Source organism: Caretta caretta, chromosome 15 (genome assembly GCF_965140235.1).
Source record: "Caretta caretta isolate rCarCar2 chromosome 15, rCarCar1.hap1, whole genome shotgun sequence".
NCBI classification, from domain to species: domain Eukaryota; kingdom Metazoa; phylum Chordata; order Testudines; family Cheloniidae; genus Caretta; species Caretta caretta.
In genome coordinates, this window is record NC_134220.1 from 31,082,116 (window position 1) to 31,100,473 (window position 18,358).

Genomic DNA, 18,358 nt, shown 5'->3' on the forward strand with positions numbered 1-18,358 from the left:
CCAGAAGTGGTTGCGTTGCCAAGAAGACACTGGGGCCATCTCCCCAATACACAGAAGGTACGTCTACACAGCCCCAAACCCCTGCGGCAGTGAGTCTCAGAACCTGGGTTGAAGGACTCAGGCTTGTGGGGCTCGCGCTACAGGGCTGAAAATATCAGCGTAGACATTCCTGCTCAGCTGGATCCCGGGCTCTGAGATCCTCGCTGGGTGGGAATGTCTACACTGGTCATTTTAGCCCCTGAGTGTGAGGCCCAGTCAGTTGACCCAGGCTCTGAGACTTTGCTGCTGCAGGGTTTCTTAGCAGTGTAGACATATCCAGTGTGTCTTTAAAGGGCAACAAGTCTCCCATCCCTACTAGCATTGATGGGAGCGTTCAACTGGCTGCCAAGCTGCTGTGTTGTGCCAGCAGGAGCCATTACTTAGCTGCTGCTTTGGCCATGCCCTGGCAGGCCGTACCATTGGGCCATATTATTATATTTTCAGTCAGAAATAAGAGACTTCATGTAAAATGGGACTGTGATTGCCTTCACCTTTTTAAACGGAAAGGTGCAAACCGTTCAGAGACCGCTGGAAGGAGCAAGCAAAGTAGTGTCCGGGAAGTAGTTACTAAGTTGGAAGCAATCCCCGTGGCCGTCTGCTGGCCTCTGCTGGGGCAGGAGATTGCATTCTGAGCAGTCTGTGTGCTTCTCACCTGTGTGCAGCTTCGTCAGCTGGAGATGCAGTTGGAGCAGGAATTTGAGGAGAAGCAGACGGTGCTCCACGAGAAGCAGGATCTGGAAGGGCTCATTGGGACCCTCTGTGAGCAGGTAGGAAACTGGAATCCATCAGTCAACTTATTTTACCAGCTCCTGGGAGATGGCTTATGAAACTGCTAGCCAGACGAATGTGTGTGTCTCCAATCCTTGACATTCCCACCTTGCACTCGGCATGCCCCCACCCAAACCACTATTGCCTTTTTTTATTAATATGGGACAAGTTACAAAAAAACAAATGAAGCCAGAACCAGAACACAATGAGCCCCTTGCTATCAAACATGTTGCCAAGGGGCAAATCCCAGCTTTTCTTCCACTAAATATTATCCTGCCTATTGGAGCAGTATCATTTGCCATAGCAGTTCTAGTGCTGGGGTCCCAGTACAGTCTCAGAACAAAGGTGGGGCTGGTCCCATAATGGGCTCTTGGAGGTGCAGCTTTATAGTTTTTCTCAGAATAAGTGTCTGGATAACTAACCATTGGAAAGAAATGCTTTCCTTGTTCTATTTTTGTGCGAGAAGCAAACACACCAAAACAAATGCTGGACCAACTCCTTCTGCCCAGAGAAGCCATTATCAGATTGTTATTTACTGTAGATGTCTGTCCCTACCACATTCATTCAAACACATCTTTTGTCACCATCTAATGTGTGTAGGGTGGTGATTGAAGAGCATGTGCTGGAAAAAGCATACACAGCTCTTTCATGTTAAATTATACGATAAGGAACTTGGACGTAGCTTCATGAGACGAAATTTCGATGAGGTGACATACAAACCTAGCCATGTTTGGAAACTCTCTCATGCACCATGTCCTTACCTGGGTGTGCAGGGTAAGGGCCAGACAGAAGAGCAGCCTCACTGGACATTTAGACATGCTGTCTCATCACTTCTGTGTGGAAAGACAGCGAGACTCAGGGCTGTAGCCCAGTGAGCTGAGTCTTTTATGCTGATGTTTTCAAACTGCCTGTGGACAGCTCAGCATTATATTGCAATTAAAATAGCTTTAAACCAAGGGCACACCGAGGAGAGTGGGAACTACTTATTTGGAGTTATGGTCATAGGCTAGCATAACTCCTGATCATTGGAATAAGCTGGCTGGGGTTCATGAGGTCTAGCACTTATGTATGTTCATTACGTTTTGGAGAGAAGATGAAGAAGAATTTTGGAGTCTAACAACACTGTGCAATGGTGGGGAGATTTCAGGATAGATGTAAAATTGTGTAATGGGGCCTATCCAGAACTTCCCATAGGCTTTCAGCTCGTAAAATGCTTGGTAACTGGCAGAATAAACACTGCTATATAAATGGAGGATATTGTTATTACTACCACCAGTCAATTCAGTGTGTTCCTTCTGTTTGATAGTTTACAAAAATTAACACAGATGAATGAATATAGTATATGAGCTGTAGAGAGAATTCAGTGCATGGGAGTTAGGTAGTGTCAGATTGTCCTTACCAGAGGATGCTGCCCTGCTGGTACCCCACACAAGGTATTGCCAGGACTGTATAATCTCTCTCTCTCCATGCCCTGCACCAAATGACCACGTTCACTGTTGGGATTCTTCATTTCCTATTGTGATTAGCAGAAAGGAAGAGCAAACGTGGGCATGAAAAACACTGTATTAGTCAGCTTTTCTGGCCCTGATTGCAAGTGAAAAGGCACCTGTCGGTGATGACAGAGGGGGCAGGCAGAGACTGGCGTTCTCTGTGCACTGAGAATGGCAAAGTCAATAAACCCAATTTGTATTTATGACACAGAATTCATCTGCTGCGGCAGATGAGCGCTGAGATAGGACAAACAGTACAGTACAGCGTCCAGGAGAGAGCCTGCCCGTGTAGGGAGGGGCGGGGAGAGAGAATGGGAGAAAAGCACATCTGCTCTGCTTTCGAGTTATTAGCGCTACAGTCTGATTTGCAGTGGACAGTATGCTGCAGACCTTCTTATCAAACAGCTGAAAGCCAATTAAGGAAGCGGAGACGCCACCAGTGTTTTCAGGTTACGGAAAAATGCCAAGCAGCTTTAAATCAGGTTCCAAGGTCAAGTCTGCATAATGAATTTTAACCAGTGAACAGATGATAGGAGGCTAGATCTGAGAGTAGAGGAGACACATAAAGGAATATTTAGAAGCACAGAGTGCAAGAGCTGTCGTATTCCAATTAGTATGAAATCAAACACTGGGACCATGTCCTTGTTTGCTTTTTTTTTTTTTCTAATTCTCTTATCTTGTGTCCGTGGATACTCACAAATTCATTTGGATGTAGAATATTTTAAACTCACTTCTTCTTTAAAGGGCTTCAGGGTAATACAGTGGCACAAAATTAACTGGTGAGGAGCCCCCATAATAACACAAACCTCTACCTACAGAGCAAGGGACACAACTGAATAACTGTCATTTGCAAACAGTCCTTTCGCTATAAAAACAGATGCTCTGCATTAGCGCTGTGGGAATAATTCATACTGAACATTTATTTGGTGGGGTTTTTCCCTGTTTTTTTTTTCTGATATGGAATTTTCCAGATAAAATTGTATGTTTTCTTGATTTTTTTTAATTCTTCAATAACTTGTGATGACTTTTTAATTTAAGCTGTTCAATATTTGAGATTTGAGATGTTGCTTAATCATGATTGCATCATAAAGCACAGTGGGTAGTTTCTGTTCCCTGATTGGATGAGTGTAATCCTAGTAACCAGGTTTTAGGTGTGAATGCCTGTGGAAATCAGAGATTCAATTTCCGTGAGTCTCCATGTTAGTAATTCGCAATTGCACCGGTATTAACAGAAGGCCAGTGTGCAAGGGGCAGAGATCCAGGCAAGGCCAATCCATTTCAACATTCAAACCAGGATTTGCAGGACTTTCCCCTCACTGTTGTTGGAATTCACCCCTGATGCCAGCACAAAGCCTTGCAGAGAGGCTGCATGGATGATCTGCAGCCTGTCTTATGGGGTGAGGAATTCACCTCCCAGCTGGTTCATGTTCCATGGGTGTAAAGCCTGAAAGGTCAAATCTGCAGTAATGACAGTGACAATGAAAAATACATTTTACAGTCCTCCATGATCCCAGACTGATATTCTGCTGCATTGCTGTCTTGTTCTTCCTCGAGCCACACTGGTTTTTCTGTATTAGTATCCTTGGTAACAATCTTTTCTAGCTCTGAGAGTGGGATAATGTTGCTGTAGGACTCTTTCTACTGCAGAGGAGCGATAGCTCGTGCCTGGTGCAGGGTTTACTCCGATGTTTGTCTGGGTAGGAAGCAGGGCATTGGAGAGCAGCACCTGGTGTTTCAGATCTGCAAGCTCTAAGTGAGGGCAAGGGTTAGTTCAGCATGCAAAGCCTGTCACTTTCCTATGGAAGATACCCATAGAGCTTTCGCTGGCATCCGTCACTGCTGAGTGGGGTCAACAGTAAAGATGAAATCACTTAAGGGCGGTGAGACGGTGGATAAAGTCTGGACTTGCTGTGGATCTCAATAACCACTGTGCACATGTGTTATATATAGGGAATACCACAGAATAAAGAAATTTTAAAGCACCTGGGTCCTAGACTTTGTCGTTAGTTATTTATTTGAACTGTTGGATCACTACAGAAAGTTTCTTTGCTGCTCCTTTGAAATCTGTTGTTTGACTGGAGACTGAGGCAGACTGCATCTAACAGAAACTAGATCTGGTCACAGATTTTCTAACTCAACAGTTTTCTACTGGGAAATGTAATTTCATCAAACTCAAAACGTTTTGTGAGGGCAAGCTGATTTTGACAAAGTTTTGTTGAACAAAATGTTGAAGTGAAACATTTCAACAGTCCAGTTTGAAATGTTCCTGAGGTTTGGTTCCATGGGAAATTTTGAAATGTCACCTTTTCATTTGATTCTAAATAAAAAACCCTGAAATGTTGGAATTTCCTGCAGAATGGGGGACTGGCTCTAATGAAAGCCTTCCTGCCCCCAGATTGGTCATCGGGACTTCGACGTAGAGAAGCGGCTTCGGCGGGACCTGAAGAGGACACACGCTCTTCTCGCAGATGTGCAGCTTCTGCTGGTGACAGCGGGAGAGCCCAGTCGGTCTGTCAGCAAAGAGGAGCTTGAGAACGTTCGCAGTCAGGTCAGAGACCTTAGACACATTTGGTTTTCTTTTCTTTTCATTTGGCACCTCTCTCTTTGTTATGCTGGTGTCAAGGTTCCTCCCCCACTCTGAACACTAGGGTACAGATGTGGGGACCTGCATGAAAACCTCCTAAGCTTATCTTTACCAGCTTAGGTCAAAAAGTTCCCCAAGGTACAAAATATTCCACCCTTTATCCTTGGATTGGCTGCTACCACCACCAAACAAATACTGATTATTGGGAAAGAGCTGTTTGGAAATGTCTTTCCCCCCAAATACTTCCCAAAACCTTGCACCCCACTTCCTGGGCAAGGTTTGGTAAAAAGCCTCACCAATTTGCCTAGGTGACCACAGAACCAGACCCTTGGATCTGAGAACAATGAAAAAGCATTCAGTTTTCTTACAAGAAGACTTTTCATAGAAATAGGAGTAAATAGAAGTAAAGAAATCCCCTCTGTAAAATCAGGATAGTAGATACCTTACAGGGTAATTAGATTCAAAACATAGAGAATCCCTCTAGGCAAAACCTTAAGTTACAAAAAAGATACACAGACAGAAATAATTATTCTATTCAGCACAATTCTTTTCTCAGCCATTTAAAGAAATCATAATCTAACACATACCTAGCTAGATTACTTACTAAAAGTTCTAAGACTCCATTCCTGGTCTATCCCCGGCAAAGGCAGCATAAAGAAAAACCCACAGACCCTTTGTTTCTCTCCCTCCTCCCAGCTTTTGAAAGTATCTTGTCTCCTCATTGGTCATTTTGGTCAGGTGCCAGCGAGGTTACCTTTAGCTTCTTAACCGTTTACAGGTGAGAGGAGTTTTCCCCTGGCCAGGAGGGATTTCAAAGGGGTTTCCCCTTCCCTTTACATTTATGACAGCTGGGATGCTGGAAACGCTATCGCTCCTCTGCAGTAGGAAGAGTACCTCTACACTCACAGAAGTAAGACACTTGTTACAGGCCTATCCCAAATACATGATGACATCACTACACCCAACTGACCAAGCAGTCATGGACCCTCTTCTGTAAACATGTGCAGACATGCATACCAATTGGCCAGTGCCCTGCCTTAATGATTTTGGTGTGCATTAATCAGGGCTAGGAAAAGACAAGCTTCAGCTCCAGTAGGACTAGACTTTTGTAGAGTCATTAATGGAGTTATATCCCAGCTGTTTTTCCACAGACATGCACCCTACTGACCCTGTTAATTCTGATATTTTACAGCTCCCCTTAGTATCTAAAATCTTGTGACCTGTGTATTCTTGGCCTCCCTGCTTTCAAACTGAGGTAGCAGGAGTAAGAAAGGGAGCTGGAATTGTGCTCTAAAAAGTAATGTTTTGTTATGAGGAGTTTAGTCAGGAAAGCAAAGCGAGGAGTGCAGTTGCTGTCTTCCGAGCTTCTGTTTCCTGCCAGGAGCTCTAGAGGAAAGGTGGGAAGTGTGTTTGCGTGTCGGACACAGAGTGAGCTCCAGCCAAATTCGTGTGTTTCAAAGTGCTGTTCCTTTCACTTTCGGGGAGATCTCCCCGCTGAGACTAAAGTACCCTCTGGGATCGGCCCTCTAAGTGAGCATCTTTAAAGACAGAGTACCTCTTTGTGTGACAGGTGTTTCACAAGCGCCCCTCAAAACCCTCAGTAAAACAATCCTCTCTCAGCCTCAGAAAATCTCTGGGCTTGAAACTCCTTTTCCATCTCTCTCCCATCTGAAATAATACAAGCTGTCCCATGATGCTTGGACTCACTCTGTGGGCACTTACAATTCAAATCAACAGGCATGAATGTGACTTTAAATAATGGGGCACCTCTGATTTTAGAGTTCCTACTCATGGTTCTCATGAGGGGCCCAATCCAAAGCCCATAGAAGTCAGTGGAATAACTGTCAAAGGGCTCCAGCTCACACTCAGAACCTGGATTTGGTTCTGTGGGATTTCCAAAGTAAAGAAGGAATCTAGTCAATTCCACAGTCATTCACTCTGTCTCTCGACACTTACTAGTTACATCTACAATGGAAAAAATTGTGAAGAAATAGAAAACTCATTGAAATCAGCCTGAAAACAGCTTCCAGCAAACTTCATTCACAGTGCACAAGATGGAGGCTAATGGCTGTTTTAGGCTGTCCATCGTCTGTCTAATGAACAGCGCTGTCCTGACACGGCAAAGCCTTTCTAGCATTTCTTGGGGACATGATTTATTTACCTGACCCAACGTGAAACTGCAAGATTATATGAGTTTTTACAGAACTTTCCTTGTTACTTGTGCAGCAAGATAACAGCAGCCTCTACACACATGCCTGAGCACAAAGACCGTTTCCCTCAGACCTTTTCTCCCCTCTCTAGCGCAGACTGGCATCTTGTCTTGGGAACAAAGGGTATCTAAGTAAGGCAACTACAATTAAATAAAATGTTCCATCTTTCTTTTTACAGCCCATGTTCATTACCTTCTCCACAATGTGTTTTCTACCGTTCTTGCAAATGAAATCCCCTTTCATATCTGTTGTCATGGAAATGGTGATAAGTATTGTGTGTTGTATTATAATCTGTGCAAGAATCAGAGTTTAATTTGCTTCTGTTTTAAGCACAGACATCCTGCATTCCATAACTAGCGTAGAGCAGAACAGAGGTTAAATATACACACACACCTTTCTTTATTCATTTTTGACTGCTCCCAAAGAATTGAAAATGGTGGTGAGGGGGAAGAGAAAGAAAGGATGGATAAGAGTCTTTCTAACAAACTTCACCCAAGGTCTGTGAGCAGAGTCTGAACACTGGACCTCCAGCACTGAAAGCATGAACTTCGACTACAGAAACTCAAGGAGTAGCTCTTTTACCTGGTGGCCGTAGTAGGTTCTTATCCTCTATAGAGATTAGCCACTGGAAGGGAATATGACACACACAGCCTGTGTGTTGCAGCTTTGCAATGATATAGGGGTTGCTGCTTTCGAGAAATTGAGCTCATTGTTATAGAAATGGAAAAGACCTGTTAGGTCATCTAATCCAGCTGCTGCAGCCAGTGCAAACCTGTTTCCTATAGTGCATTGGATAATGTTTGCCTCAGTATCTTTTTAAAGGTTCCAAGTGATGGGGTTTTCGCCACTTCTCCTGGGAGACTATTTCCCCATGCTCACAAATCTCCCCAGGAGGAAGTTCTTCTTGAGGTGTTGCTCCCATTTCCCCAGGCTTGTTCCTAGCCACTCCCCTGGTTATGTGACGCTCAGAGCCCCCTGGGGTGTGTGGCTGATGGAGAGAGACAGAAAGGAAGCTCCTCACCCCAGAAAAAAATTAAAAGCCTGGTGGAACAGCCCACTAGCCCATGGAGCACTCTGCTTATGTGGGTGTGACTTTTGGCATCTGTCTCTCTTGGTGTAGCTGCACCCAAGGAGCAGATGCAGAGCAAGTGCCCTGGATGTTCTGCTCTTTCAGAGGTGGCTGCTTGCCATGCCGAGAGGCTGGAGCAATTAGTGCAAGGAGTTGGGAGACAGCTTGAGAAAATGGCAGATCCGAGTGAATGGGCTGGTGTGAAAAGCCTGGGCACCCTGGCTAGACTGCTTGACTATACCAGTAAGAAGATAAGGGCTTCCTGGCCTTGTGCTGTCATTGGAGACAATGGAAATGCCATTGGAAGTGCGTTGGCTTCAACTCCAAAAAACCCAGCAAAGCAGGTATAACAAGTTGTGCCGTTTGGGCGTGGAACCTCACACTAACTATCACCTGCGCTGAGCTTGCTAATGCTGCGTTGGTATCTATTCAAGAAAACAACGCAGAAAGGAGAGGCAAGAGAATAATGATGATTTAATGACACCAATCTTCAGAAGCCATTTAGTAATTAATCCATGCTGTACATTTCCACTGGAAACAGACTAAGCTGGAGACATAAGCAATTCCAGCAACATACATACATAATTGAGCTAATAGTTCTGCATAAATAACATCTGTGAGCTGCAGCTGTTTCCACCTGGGGGAATGGAAGGCGATCTTGGTTTAAAGCGGTTCTCTGTTTGCTGAAGAGAAACATCTCTAAGAAAGCAACTCATCAATTTCTGGTCAGCAGCAGGGAGCAGAGTGAGCATCAGCGGAATGATTTCTAGTGGTACTCAGTCCCCCACTATATCCTGCTCCATGGGTGACGGTACTAGCTGTGATCCACTTATCGTGGGGTTTGGGAGGACACAGGTGGAGTTTGAAATGACGCCCACAGGGGCTTGAGACCGTGAACAGCCCACGCCAGTTGATGCTGAATCAGAAAAGCCATTGGAAGCTCAGCCCATATCATTCAGCACCTCTTTCTCTTTTTGACCTGGAAGGTCCTTGTTTTAGCTGACAAAGGGGATTAGGAACAATTGAGAGAGATGCCCCCTGTGAGCAGATGTGCAGACCCTGAGTTACTGTGCTAGCTGTGTGAGTTACAGCAGTTAAGACCTGTCTCTTGGTTAAAGATCAAATATCCCCCAAGCTTCTTCAGCCACGTCTGGGAGACAAGCCTGGGACTCTCCCCACTCATCTGGTGTGCAATGTCTTTTCTAGTCTTCCTAATAGCAATTGCTCTTTACTGTTGGTGCCTTTTGTCTTGCAAATAACACACTATGGAGCATGCTGCTCAGCTCTGTCTTCCTGGATCCATCACCAGGGTCCATCTGTGTGGATTGAACACGAGACCTCCCGCTTTGTGAGCATAACCTCTATCCTTGTGGTGAAGGGGGGAGTCCATTACCTGCTATTGATAGTAGCCTTTCGGAGCGGGTGGACATATAACACATACTGAGCCAATGGGTCCCGCACATGTTCATACCAGTCCTAATTCCCCAGAACACCCTTAGTTAGAGTATCAACCTAGGGACACCCATCGTTACCATTCCTCGGAGTGACTGGCCTCTGGATACAGCTCTGCTACACTCGCACTGTACAGCCCACACAGTATCCATCAGCGTCACTCGTTATTGTACAGCCCCCAGACGTGTGCTGGCTGCCCTGCGGCAAGGGGAAGGAGGCACAATCCCTGCCTCACACAAGCCAACATTTGGACATGATTTGGGGGCAGATAGTTTGTGGCTGGTTGGTGAATCTAACTAGTGTTAACAACCAGTGATAGGAAAACCTGCTCTCCTTTTTGCAGCCTGCCCTGCCCTTGGCATTTTCAGTGTGGGCGACCTGAGGCACCTCGGGTCACAGTAGTAACAAACCACTAAAAATAAATTGCTATCCAGTGCGCAGAGATTCTCTTTCTCTCCTGTGACTGTATGGACCCAATGCTGCTGGAGGTGGGGCAGGGTGGAGTGGGGGTAAATGTTTGGCTGATGCTGATTATTAAAATATGGGTGTTCATGATTTTTAATGTTTCATGAAATTTTCTCTGAAAAACAAAGCTTTCCCCTATTAAAAAACAAGCCAGAACAGTGTGCTTTTCCTAATGCTACATCAGAGCCTCCCTTGGTGGGGAATGTCATCCTGCCCTCTTTTTGCTGGTCCCCCCACCTTGCCCCTCCTCACAGGGGTTAATGGTGGCCGGCTATCAAATTAGTGACAAGCCTGAACTGCAGCTAATAGTCTTCAGGGCCTGTGTGTTTTCCTCCCCGTGTGCACACATGCGGCTGCTCTCACTCAGACATACATTAATTCTGTCACGTCATTTATTTGATCCCAAGATGCAGCTGTTTCTTTCGGATTTGTGGGGAACGGGCTGGCTGCTAGTTTCAGAAATATTCAACCAGCTGCTCATTTCCACGTAAAACAGAATAAAAGATGAAAAGTAACATAAGCGCTCAGGGAATGTGGCGGTTGGAGAAGGTGCTGAGGCATAAACAAACAGAACTGGAGGAGACCTGTGGCTCTTTACGCATGTGCTGTCATGTTCTCGCCCCCATATTTGCAAGGAACCCTGGGAAAATGCACACATGCCTGACCCTATGCTGTGACAGTCCTACACTCTTCATCAGGGATTGTCAATGGCCAGAAGTTTTAAATACATCTTACTTAGTACGCAGCCATATTCCGAAGTGAGAGATACCAATTGCATTGTGGACAGAGCAGTTAATACAGAATAAAGTACTTTCCCCACAAAATTGGCTGGGTCTGTCCTGCACAGAGTGTAAAGCTCCTTTGAGTACTGTTCTTCTCATGTTGTATCATAAATGAATCCAGTCTTTGCTTGCCATGCCTCCCAGTCCTTTCTGAAGGCAAGCTGTGTCGGTGGTCTAATCTGGCCTGCTTTGGGCACTCAGGATTCCTGTTGATTGCAAAGGGGGCAGTGTGGTTTCCTCGCTTGGTCGTACAAAGTGCTCGGGCTGACACAGCACAGCCTGGCACTGCTGTTCATTAGGACTGGCGTTGATTTCATGCCAAAAGAAGTACTTCAGAGTGGCAGCTGGAAGGAGTTTGTAAGGAGCTGACACCTGTGGGTTAGCTCTCGCGGTACGTGATATTGTTCACTTAGGAGGAAATCACATGAAAGCAAAGTGCTCTTGAATCAATGGCTGCAGATCAGATATAGCTGCTCTGCTCAGGAAAATTCACTGTTCAATATTCTCAATGGATCCCTTTCTTCTAACTAATAAGTTCTTTCCCCCAGACATTCACAAGCTATTTGTCTACCATTTTTCCCTGTTTTAACACCATATTTAAAAATGAATCCCTAGTAGTCTCTTATATCCACTTCAGTGCTGAAGATAGATGATGGTCATTGACTTGCTTCCCCCGCCCCCACCTCTAGTGTTCTTAATTGGGCAATTTGTCACCATTTTGACAAAGACTTATATATAGCATTTTAAAGAATGAATCACAGTAACCTGAGTAACTGACCCTTACACAGAATCTTTTCACATGCGGAGGGAATAAATAACCAGACAAAAATGGAGATTGCTGACTGCAAGAGGGACTGAAATGTGCCACTTAACTCTTTATTTGTGCATAATTGTTGTACCACCCCTTCAAATAAATTGATTCAGTATTACCCGGGGTAGAGGGGTTCTCATGCATTAGATAAATATATCATATATAGCTGGTTAAACCCAGGATTCCTTCCAAATGCTCTAATTTAAGTAATGACATTTAAAACCACCAGTAAATAAGAAAAGATGCAGTGATGTTAAGGGTATGTAAGAAAACTGTATTTCTGAATGAAAGGGTTTTTAGTACCAAGAACATGCCTGCTAGACAATACAGTAGCGACTGGTTGGGATTTATAGATTTGTTGAGGGAGTAGGAAATGCTAATATTTATATCAATGCTTCAACAAACCCCAGGGACTCACTCTGCAATTCAGAAGTAATGTCTGCACCCAGGATCACCTATAGACCGTTGCTCATACTCTGATGGCCACTGGCAACTGACAGATAATTACGTGAAGTACCTTTGAACTGTGAAAATACCTTTGGTTCAGTGGGAATACAAAGCACAGAGAAAGGAAGAGAAGAGTCCTGTGTAAGAATTCTACAGGGCACCCTCTGGGACAAACCAGGCACCTTTCAGCTTGACAGGATTATGTGACAGTGCTGGACTGACAATGAAGACATTGCGCTAACCTCCCACTGTGCCCAGGGAGACTCTTCAGCGTTCTCCAAATGGAACGGAGAGGGCAGAAGAGTAAACTAGCAGTGTATGTGAGCTATTTCAAACTTGCAAAGGACTTACCTTTGCTGAAGCAGCTGGAAGCTGGTTTTCTGATTGAAGCATCAAACTGGACATGGAAGGACTCCGTGGTGTACAGGTGGGGTGGAATGTTTGTGATGGATGGAGTTTTCCAAGTTCCATTCGGTGTTATGAAAGGAGGCTGGTCGGTAGAAGTTATGCAGCGGCTGGGGAGAAGTATGTCTACCAGAGTCAAGGGGTCCTTGCTATTCTGGACTGGAGAGGAAGAGCCAGACATAACCGTCTGCTGTAATACTGTCAGTGCAGTTTTTCCTGTCTTTTTTGTGCTGCTGAACTAGCTTTTACAGTGTACCAGTTGGTAGCTCCCACTTCTCCTCCTACTGGCAGTAGAGCTTGGGCTGTGCCAAACACCCTGCACCCACTGCCAAGAGAACGTCACCCTCCAATGGGGGTTGGCACTTGCAATACAGAACGAGGGGTGGCCAATCGTGATGCATCCTGGCCTCGTTAAGATGAGGAAGGGAATCCCAGAGTATGTCAAGGTTCCTTCCCCACTCTGAACTCCCGGGTACGGATATGGGCACCTGCATGAAAGACCCCCTAAGCTTATTTTTACCAGCTTAGATTAAAAACTTCCCCTAGGTACAAACTTTGCCTTGTTCTTGAACCGTATGCTGCCACCACCAAGCGTGTTCAACAAAGACCAGGGAAAGAGCCCACTTGGAGACGTCTTCCCCCAAATATCCCCCCAAGCCCTACGTCCCCTTTCCTGAAAATCCAGAAGTTCAAGAATTTGGGAGCCATTCTTATGAATGTGCAGAGACCTTTCTGGCTATTGATGCAGATACAGTCCTCCTGCGATGACTGTTCTCTTAGGGTTTGCATCATGGCCCCTCTTCATTGTTTGCCTTTACTTTAGGGGCTGGTGCCTGCCCTGGAGACTAATGTTCTTGAGAGAGAGACTTGATACTGTGAATATTGACTCCTTAATGTGCTGATAACACTGTGAGGCAATGCATGTATTAAAACAGCCTCATGATTACCCCTTTCCTCAGATTTCTAATGTCATGCATGACAAGGCTTTTGAAATCTAATAAATTCTACGACCAGCTCCACAAATCACTGGTAGAACAAAAACTTGGAACAAAAATGCAATATTTTAGCAAAACCTTGCATGGTCTCGGAGTGTAGTTTGGTATCTTAATAAGTCTGAAGCATCCATTTTACACAGGTATTTAACAGATGGCTTAGCATAGCAAACTAATGTTATTCATCAGTTCATACATAATGCATCTGTGACGGGAATTTCAATTTACTTTCCCCAAGTGGGAAAATTCCATCACAGAGAGAACAAGGGAGTTGGGTATTTAATGAGAGACAGTGGAGACAGTCGAGTTCAGATAGAACGAAATCTATGTTCATAACCTGAATTCAGGATGGGGAGAAAGCCTTCTGGAGAATTTCTAACCTATTTAATTTGCCTGGGATTGGACACTTCCAGCAAATCAGAACCCGTGGAAGCTGAAATGCCATTAGAAACACCACCGCCTCCTTTAGGCGGGGTAGTAGGGCAAGAGAAAGCAAGCCTGAAATATGGGACAAGAAGAGGTTGTGGAGGAAGAGCAATGAAGGAAAGCCAGGCCTCAGTGAACGAGCAAGTTAATAACAGTGAGCAGAAGACCAGGAAACACACCTCAGCAGCCAAGTTGCCAGAAAAGTGTAACACTGACATTGTATGGGCCAGCAGACACAGGGAAATCATGCTGCCCAAGGCAATGTGTTCACGGAGTTTGAGGACTTTCCCATGGAAATCAGGGTGACTTCATGAGAAGTGCTGACGTGTGTCTGTGAGCACTGAGATTGTGTTTGAACATCACATGCTGTCACAGGGGTGAGCCATCTTTTGCCTGTGAGATCTTCCAGGGCACACCCGGCACTACATACAGGAGGGGTCTGTCAGGAGTGCAGAGAGCAATAAGACACACGTACACCATGGTTTTAGAGAGAGAGGAAGAATACCTCCTACTGCTACCATGAAATACTTCTTGGCCCTCCCTAGGAACTTAAGGACTCCACACTGTCGCATCATCTCCTGTTCCCATCGGCTTGCTTTACTGTACGCTTAGAGGCAGGAGAATGAAGCATGAAGTAGGAATGGTGTGTTTTGCACAGTAAAGACGAAGAGCTGTCATGGCGAGCTCCAGACACACAGCACAGACGCAGGGAATGTAATGCGCATGCAGCCCTAGTTACAGGAACTTGGTCTGTAACCAATGAGCAACCCCCACGTCCCGATGCTGGGTCACCCATGGCACAATTTCAGATGTTTCTATTTTCTAAAGAAATTAGTGCTATACCCTAGGCATCCTGGTACTTCCATCCCTGAACTGAAACTCATTAGAATATGGAACTTCCTATTATGCCATGAATATGTTATAACGCTGTTAAAGGAACGCCAGGAGGAACGGGCTGGGTATGTACGCATTCCCTTGTGCAAAGGAGAGCCAAGCAGCTGAGAAAACGAATTCCTTTCAGAGAACATAATCTCTATAGCAGAAACACAAGTACACCAAACCTGTATTAACTTTCACCAGACTTCTGATCTTTGATTTTTTTTTGGTAGTACAAGTAGTAATTGAAATTTGAAATGAATGATGTTTAACTCCTTCCAGGGTCCTTCACTTAGGTAATTTCAGTAATTTATTGCCCAAGCTGTATGCAAAATGTAGACACTACCTTGAGTTGTGGGGGAAAGGAAATTCACAGAGCCTCACTGTGAGACTTCCTCAGCAATAAGAAAAGGAGTACTTGTGGCACCTTAGAGACTAACCAATTTATTTGAGCATGAGCTTTCGTGAGCTACAGCTCACTTCATCGGATGCATGCCGTGGAAACTGCAGCAGACTTTATTTATACACAGAGAATATGAAAAAATACCTCCTCCCACCCCACTGTCCTGCTGGTAATAGCTTATCTAAAGTGATCATCAGGTGGGCCATTTCCAGCACAAATCCAGGTTTTCTCACCCTCCACCCCCCCACACAAATTCACTCTCCTGCTGGTGATAGCCCATCCAAAGTGGCAACTCTTTACACAATGTGCATGATAATAAAGTTGGGCCATTTCCTGCACAAATCCAGGTTCTGATTTGTTCAGGAAATGGCCCAACTTTATTATCATGCACATTGTGTAAAGAGTTGCCACTTTGGATGGGCTATCACCAGCAGGAGAGTGAATTGGGGTGGAGGGTGAGAAAACCTGGATTTGTGCTGGAAATGGCCCACCTGATGATCACTTTAGATAAGCTATTACCAGCAGGACAGTGGGATGGGAGGAGGTATTTTTTCATATTCTCTGTGTATAAATAAAGTCTGCTGCAGTTTCCACGGCATTCATCCGATGAAGTGAGCTGTAGCTCACGAAAGCTCATGCTCAAATAAATTGGTTAGTCTCTAAGGTGCCACAAGTACTCCTTTTCTTTTTGCGAATACAGACTAACACGGCTGTTACTCTGAATTCCTCAGCAATAACTCTTTGCAGACATGTATTTGGACTGATTGTAGACTACTAGACAGTTCATCAAATTGGACTGACTTTAGACATCGGAATATTGTTTTAAGAAGAGTTTCACGGGACTTGAACGAGTAAGTGCCTAGGCCACTCATTTCCCGTTGTATTTCTAGCTGGTATACATGCCTGGAGGGAATCCCAAGGAAGTTTTTTTATTTTACTGGAATGATGAAGATGTTACAGCTGCGACTGTGAAGGATTTGGTCAGTGTCCCAGCATGGCGGGCTGTATTACTTCATACAAGTGTCAGCCCAGCCCTTTCCGTGGGGAAGGGAGACTTGGTGTGCTCTATTTACAGCACTTCGCACAGAAGGAAAGAATCAGCTGGAGATGACTGATTTTAGACAAATGTGGTGACCCTGAAGCACCAGAAATTGAGATTTTAAAGGCAGGAAAATGCCAGGCCAAATCTGTTGATGAAATTCCAGGGCTGAGTGTGCCCCATGAAGACTGCAACAGCAATTCCTCCACCAAAAACTGGTGAACCATCTGGTCCCCTACTTGAAATGTCTCCTGAAAACCCACCTCTGCAGTGATGCCCATTAGAAATGCACCAGTCAGTGATGGCTCCAGGGGGCAGATAGGGAAAGCTGAGAGTTATTGTTGGTTTTGCAGTTGGACTTGGTGCCCAGTCAAGGATCAGAGCTGCAAAGACACTCGCTGCCCCAGAGAGCTGTGAATCTAGGTGTGTGACAAGATGCAATGCATAAATGAAACAGAAAAAGGGATGTGTGGAGGGGAAGAAGATGGCTTTGTGCCACAAGCACACCTCTCTGCTCAGTTACTTTTTTTAATAAAAACTATAGTTCAAAAATGCAAATGTGTATCGAAATTTTACCCCTCTTCCCCGTCCTCCTTCTCTCACTTGCCTTCTTACATTGCCGTCTCCTTGAGGTATGGACTGTGTCTTCCTAGGTCTTAGTATAAAGAGTCCTGGATCCTGATTGAGGTCTCTAGGCACCATTGCAATGTGTATCACAAAATTATCTATAATGTGGTACCCCAAAAGGGAAAAGAGATGAAGGTTTTTTGATTTCTACGAGGAGGAAGCTCAGCGGGTGATGCATGTTAGCAGCACTATTAGAGAGATTAACACAACATTCTGGATACCTTTGGATTTGCTGTGGCTTTAAGTAGTAGGAGTCCAACCTTGTGTTTGCAAGTAGGAGAGGAGGGTTTTTTTCAGGTTGAAGGAGCTAGAAATAGGAGGAAAGGGATGCAATTAAGTAAATGCAAATGTAGAATGAATATCAGGACCGTGAGTCCCCTCTGAGTGTGGAAATGGTGGTGGAATCTCAGCGCCTGGGACGCTGAAAACAAGACTGAACATGGCATCGAAGCATTCAGGATTATGACGGAAGGAACAGTCCTCCAGCAGGGGGATGAACTGAATAAACTGTGAGATGAGTTTCATCATTAATTTCCTTTACATCTCACAAGCAGTTTAAATCCAGGCCTGCAGAGTTTATGAATTACTGTGACACCTGGCTGCTGCAACCTGTCAAGACATTTGCATCTCTCAGATTCATTCTGAAAGCTCAGGGGTCTATTCAATCAACACTTCTCTGGCATAGGCAGATCTTAATGGTTTGATGTGGTATTTCTAGGGGCCCAGGAGACATAATCAAGAAACTTGCAGTGTGTGTGGGTACTCTTCTGAATGCATTTCACACGCTGTGCAAATATCGCATGGACTTGATCCCACGGGAAGACAGGAAGCCGCTATGAAAATCATAATGCGGGATTGGTGCTATGGGTGCCCCCAGACAGTGGAATAGCACTGACTGACAATGCACTGCCGTTTCATCTCACTATGTTGCAGCGTGTTCGAAATCATAGTGGTGCTAGTTATATGAAAAGAATGAGAGACTTTAAGGGGAGGGAACAACAACTGGCATTCAATTTCCTCTGAAGATTAGGCCCCAAGGAAACAAATTACCTATTTCTGCCTTCAATCCCTTTTCCAGGTATGTCTCCATCACCCAGGATTATTGAGCAAAACGAACGGAGAAAAGCTGTAGTCTCAATACTTTGTCATTCTCCTTTTTGTGTTAGAAGAAGAAAAAAAATTAAAACATTTTTGCATTTTGAAAAAATCAAGATGTTTCTTTTTCTTTAGCTGTTATAAAACCACTGGCTCCTGGCACAGGAGTTCTCACGCATTAAACAGGGTGGTCGTTACGTCAGTACTAGAAAGAGGAACTGCCAAAGGAAGCCTACCTGTAGTAGGAAAAACAAGGGGGCAGTTCAGTAGGTGGTGGTCTTATCTCTGAAGCAGTGTTGAAGCAAGGCCTCTGCATGATGCTAGGGAACCCTGATATAGGAGCTACCATCTTTTGGAGGAGATCCAGACTGCTGCTGC

At 44.9% G+C, this 18,358-nt stretch overlaps 1 protein-coding gene and 1 long non-coding RNA gene across 6 annotated transcripts in view; one reads left to right on the forward strand and one right to left on the reverse strand.

Annotated features, from left to right (window-relative positions):
• The window catches only part of LOC142069331 (uncharacterized), a 37,153-nt gene extending 24,390 nt beyond the window's left edge, over positions 1 to 12,763 (reverse strand). Inside the window, exon 1 of the long non-coding RNA XR_012665110.1 lies at positions 12,469 to 12,763. This is a non-coding gene — a long non-coding RNA (uncharacterized LOC142069331). The remainder of the gene's footprint in view (positions 1 to 12,468) is intronic.
• Positions 1 to 18,358, forward strand: part of MYO18B (myosin XVIIIB) — a 201,723-nt gene that overhangs the window by 119,538 nt on the left and 63,827 nt on the right. For all 5 annotated transcript variants that reach the window (XR_012665109.1, XM_075120125.1, XM_075120124.1 and 2 more), the window contains exons 32-33: positions 702 to 806; positions 4,693 to 4,845. Coding sequence is in view for 4 of the 5 variants with exons in the window: in XM_075120125.1 (XP_074976226.1) it covers positions 702 to 806; positions 4,693 to 4,845 (258 nt within the window). In the remaining variant the exon portion in view is untranslated. The remainder of the gene's footprint in view (positions 1 to 701; positions 807 to 4,692; positions 4,846 to 18,358) is intronic.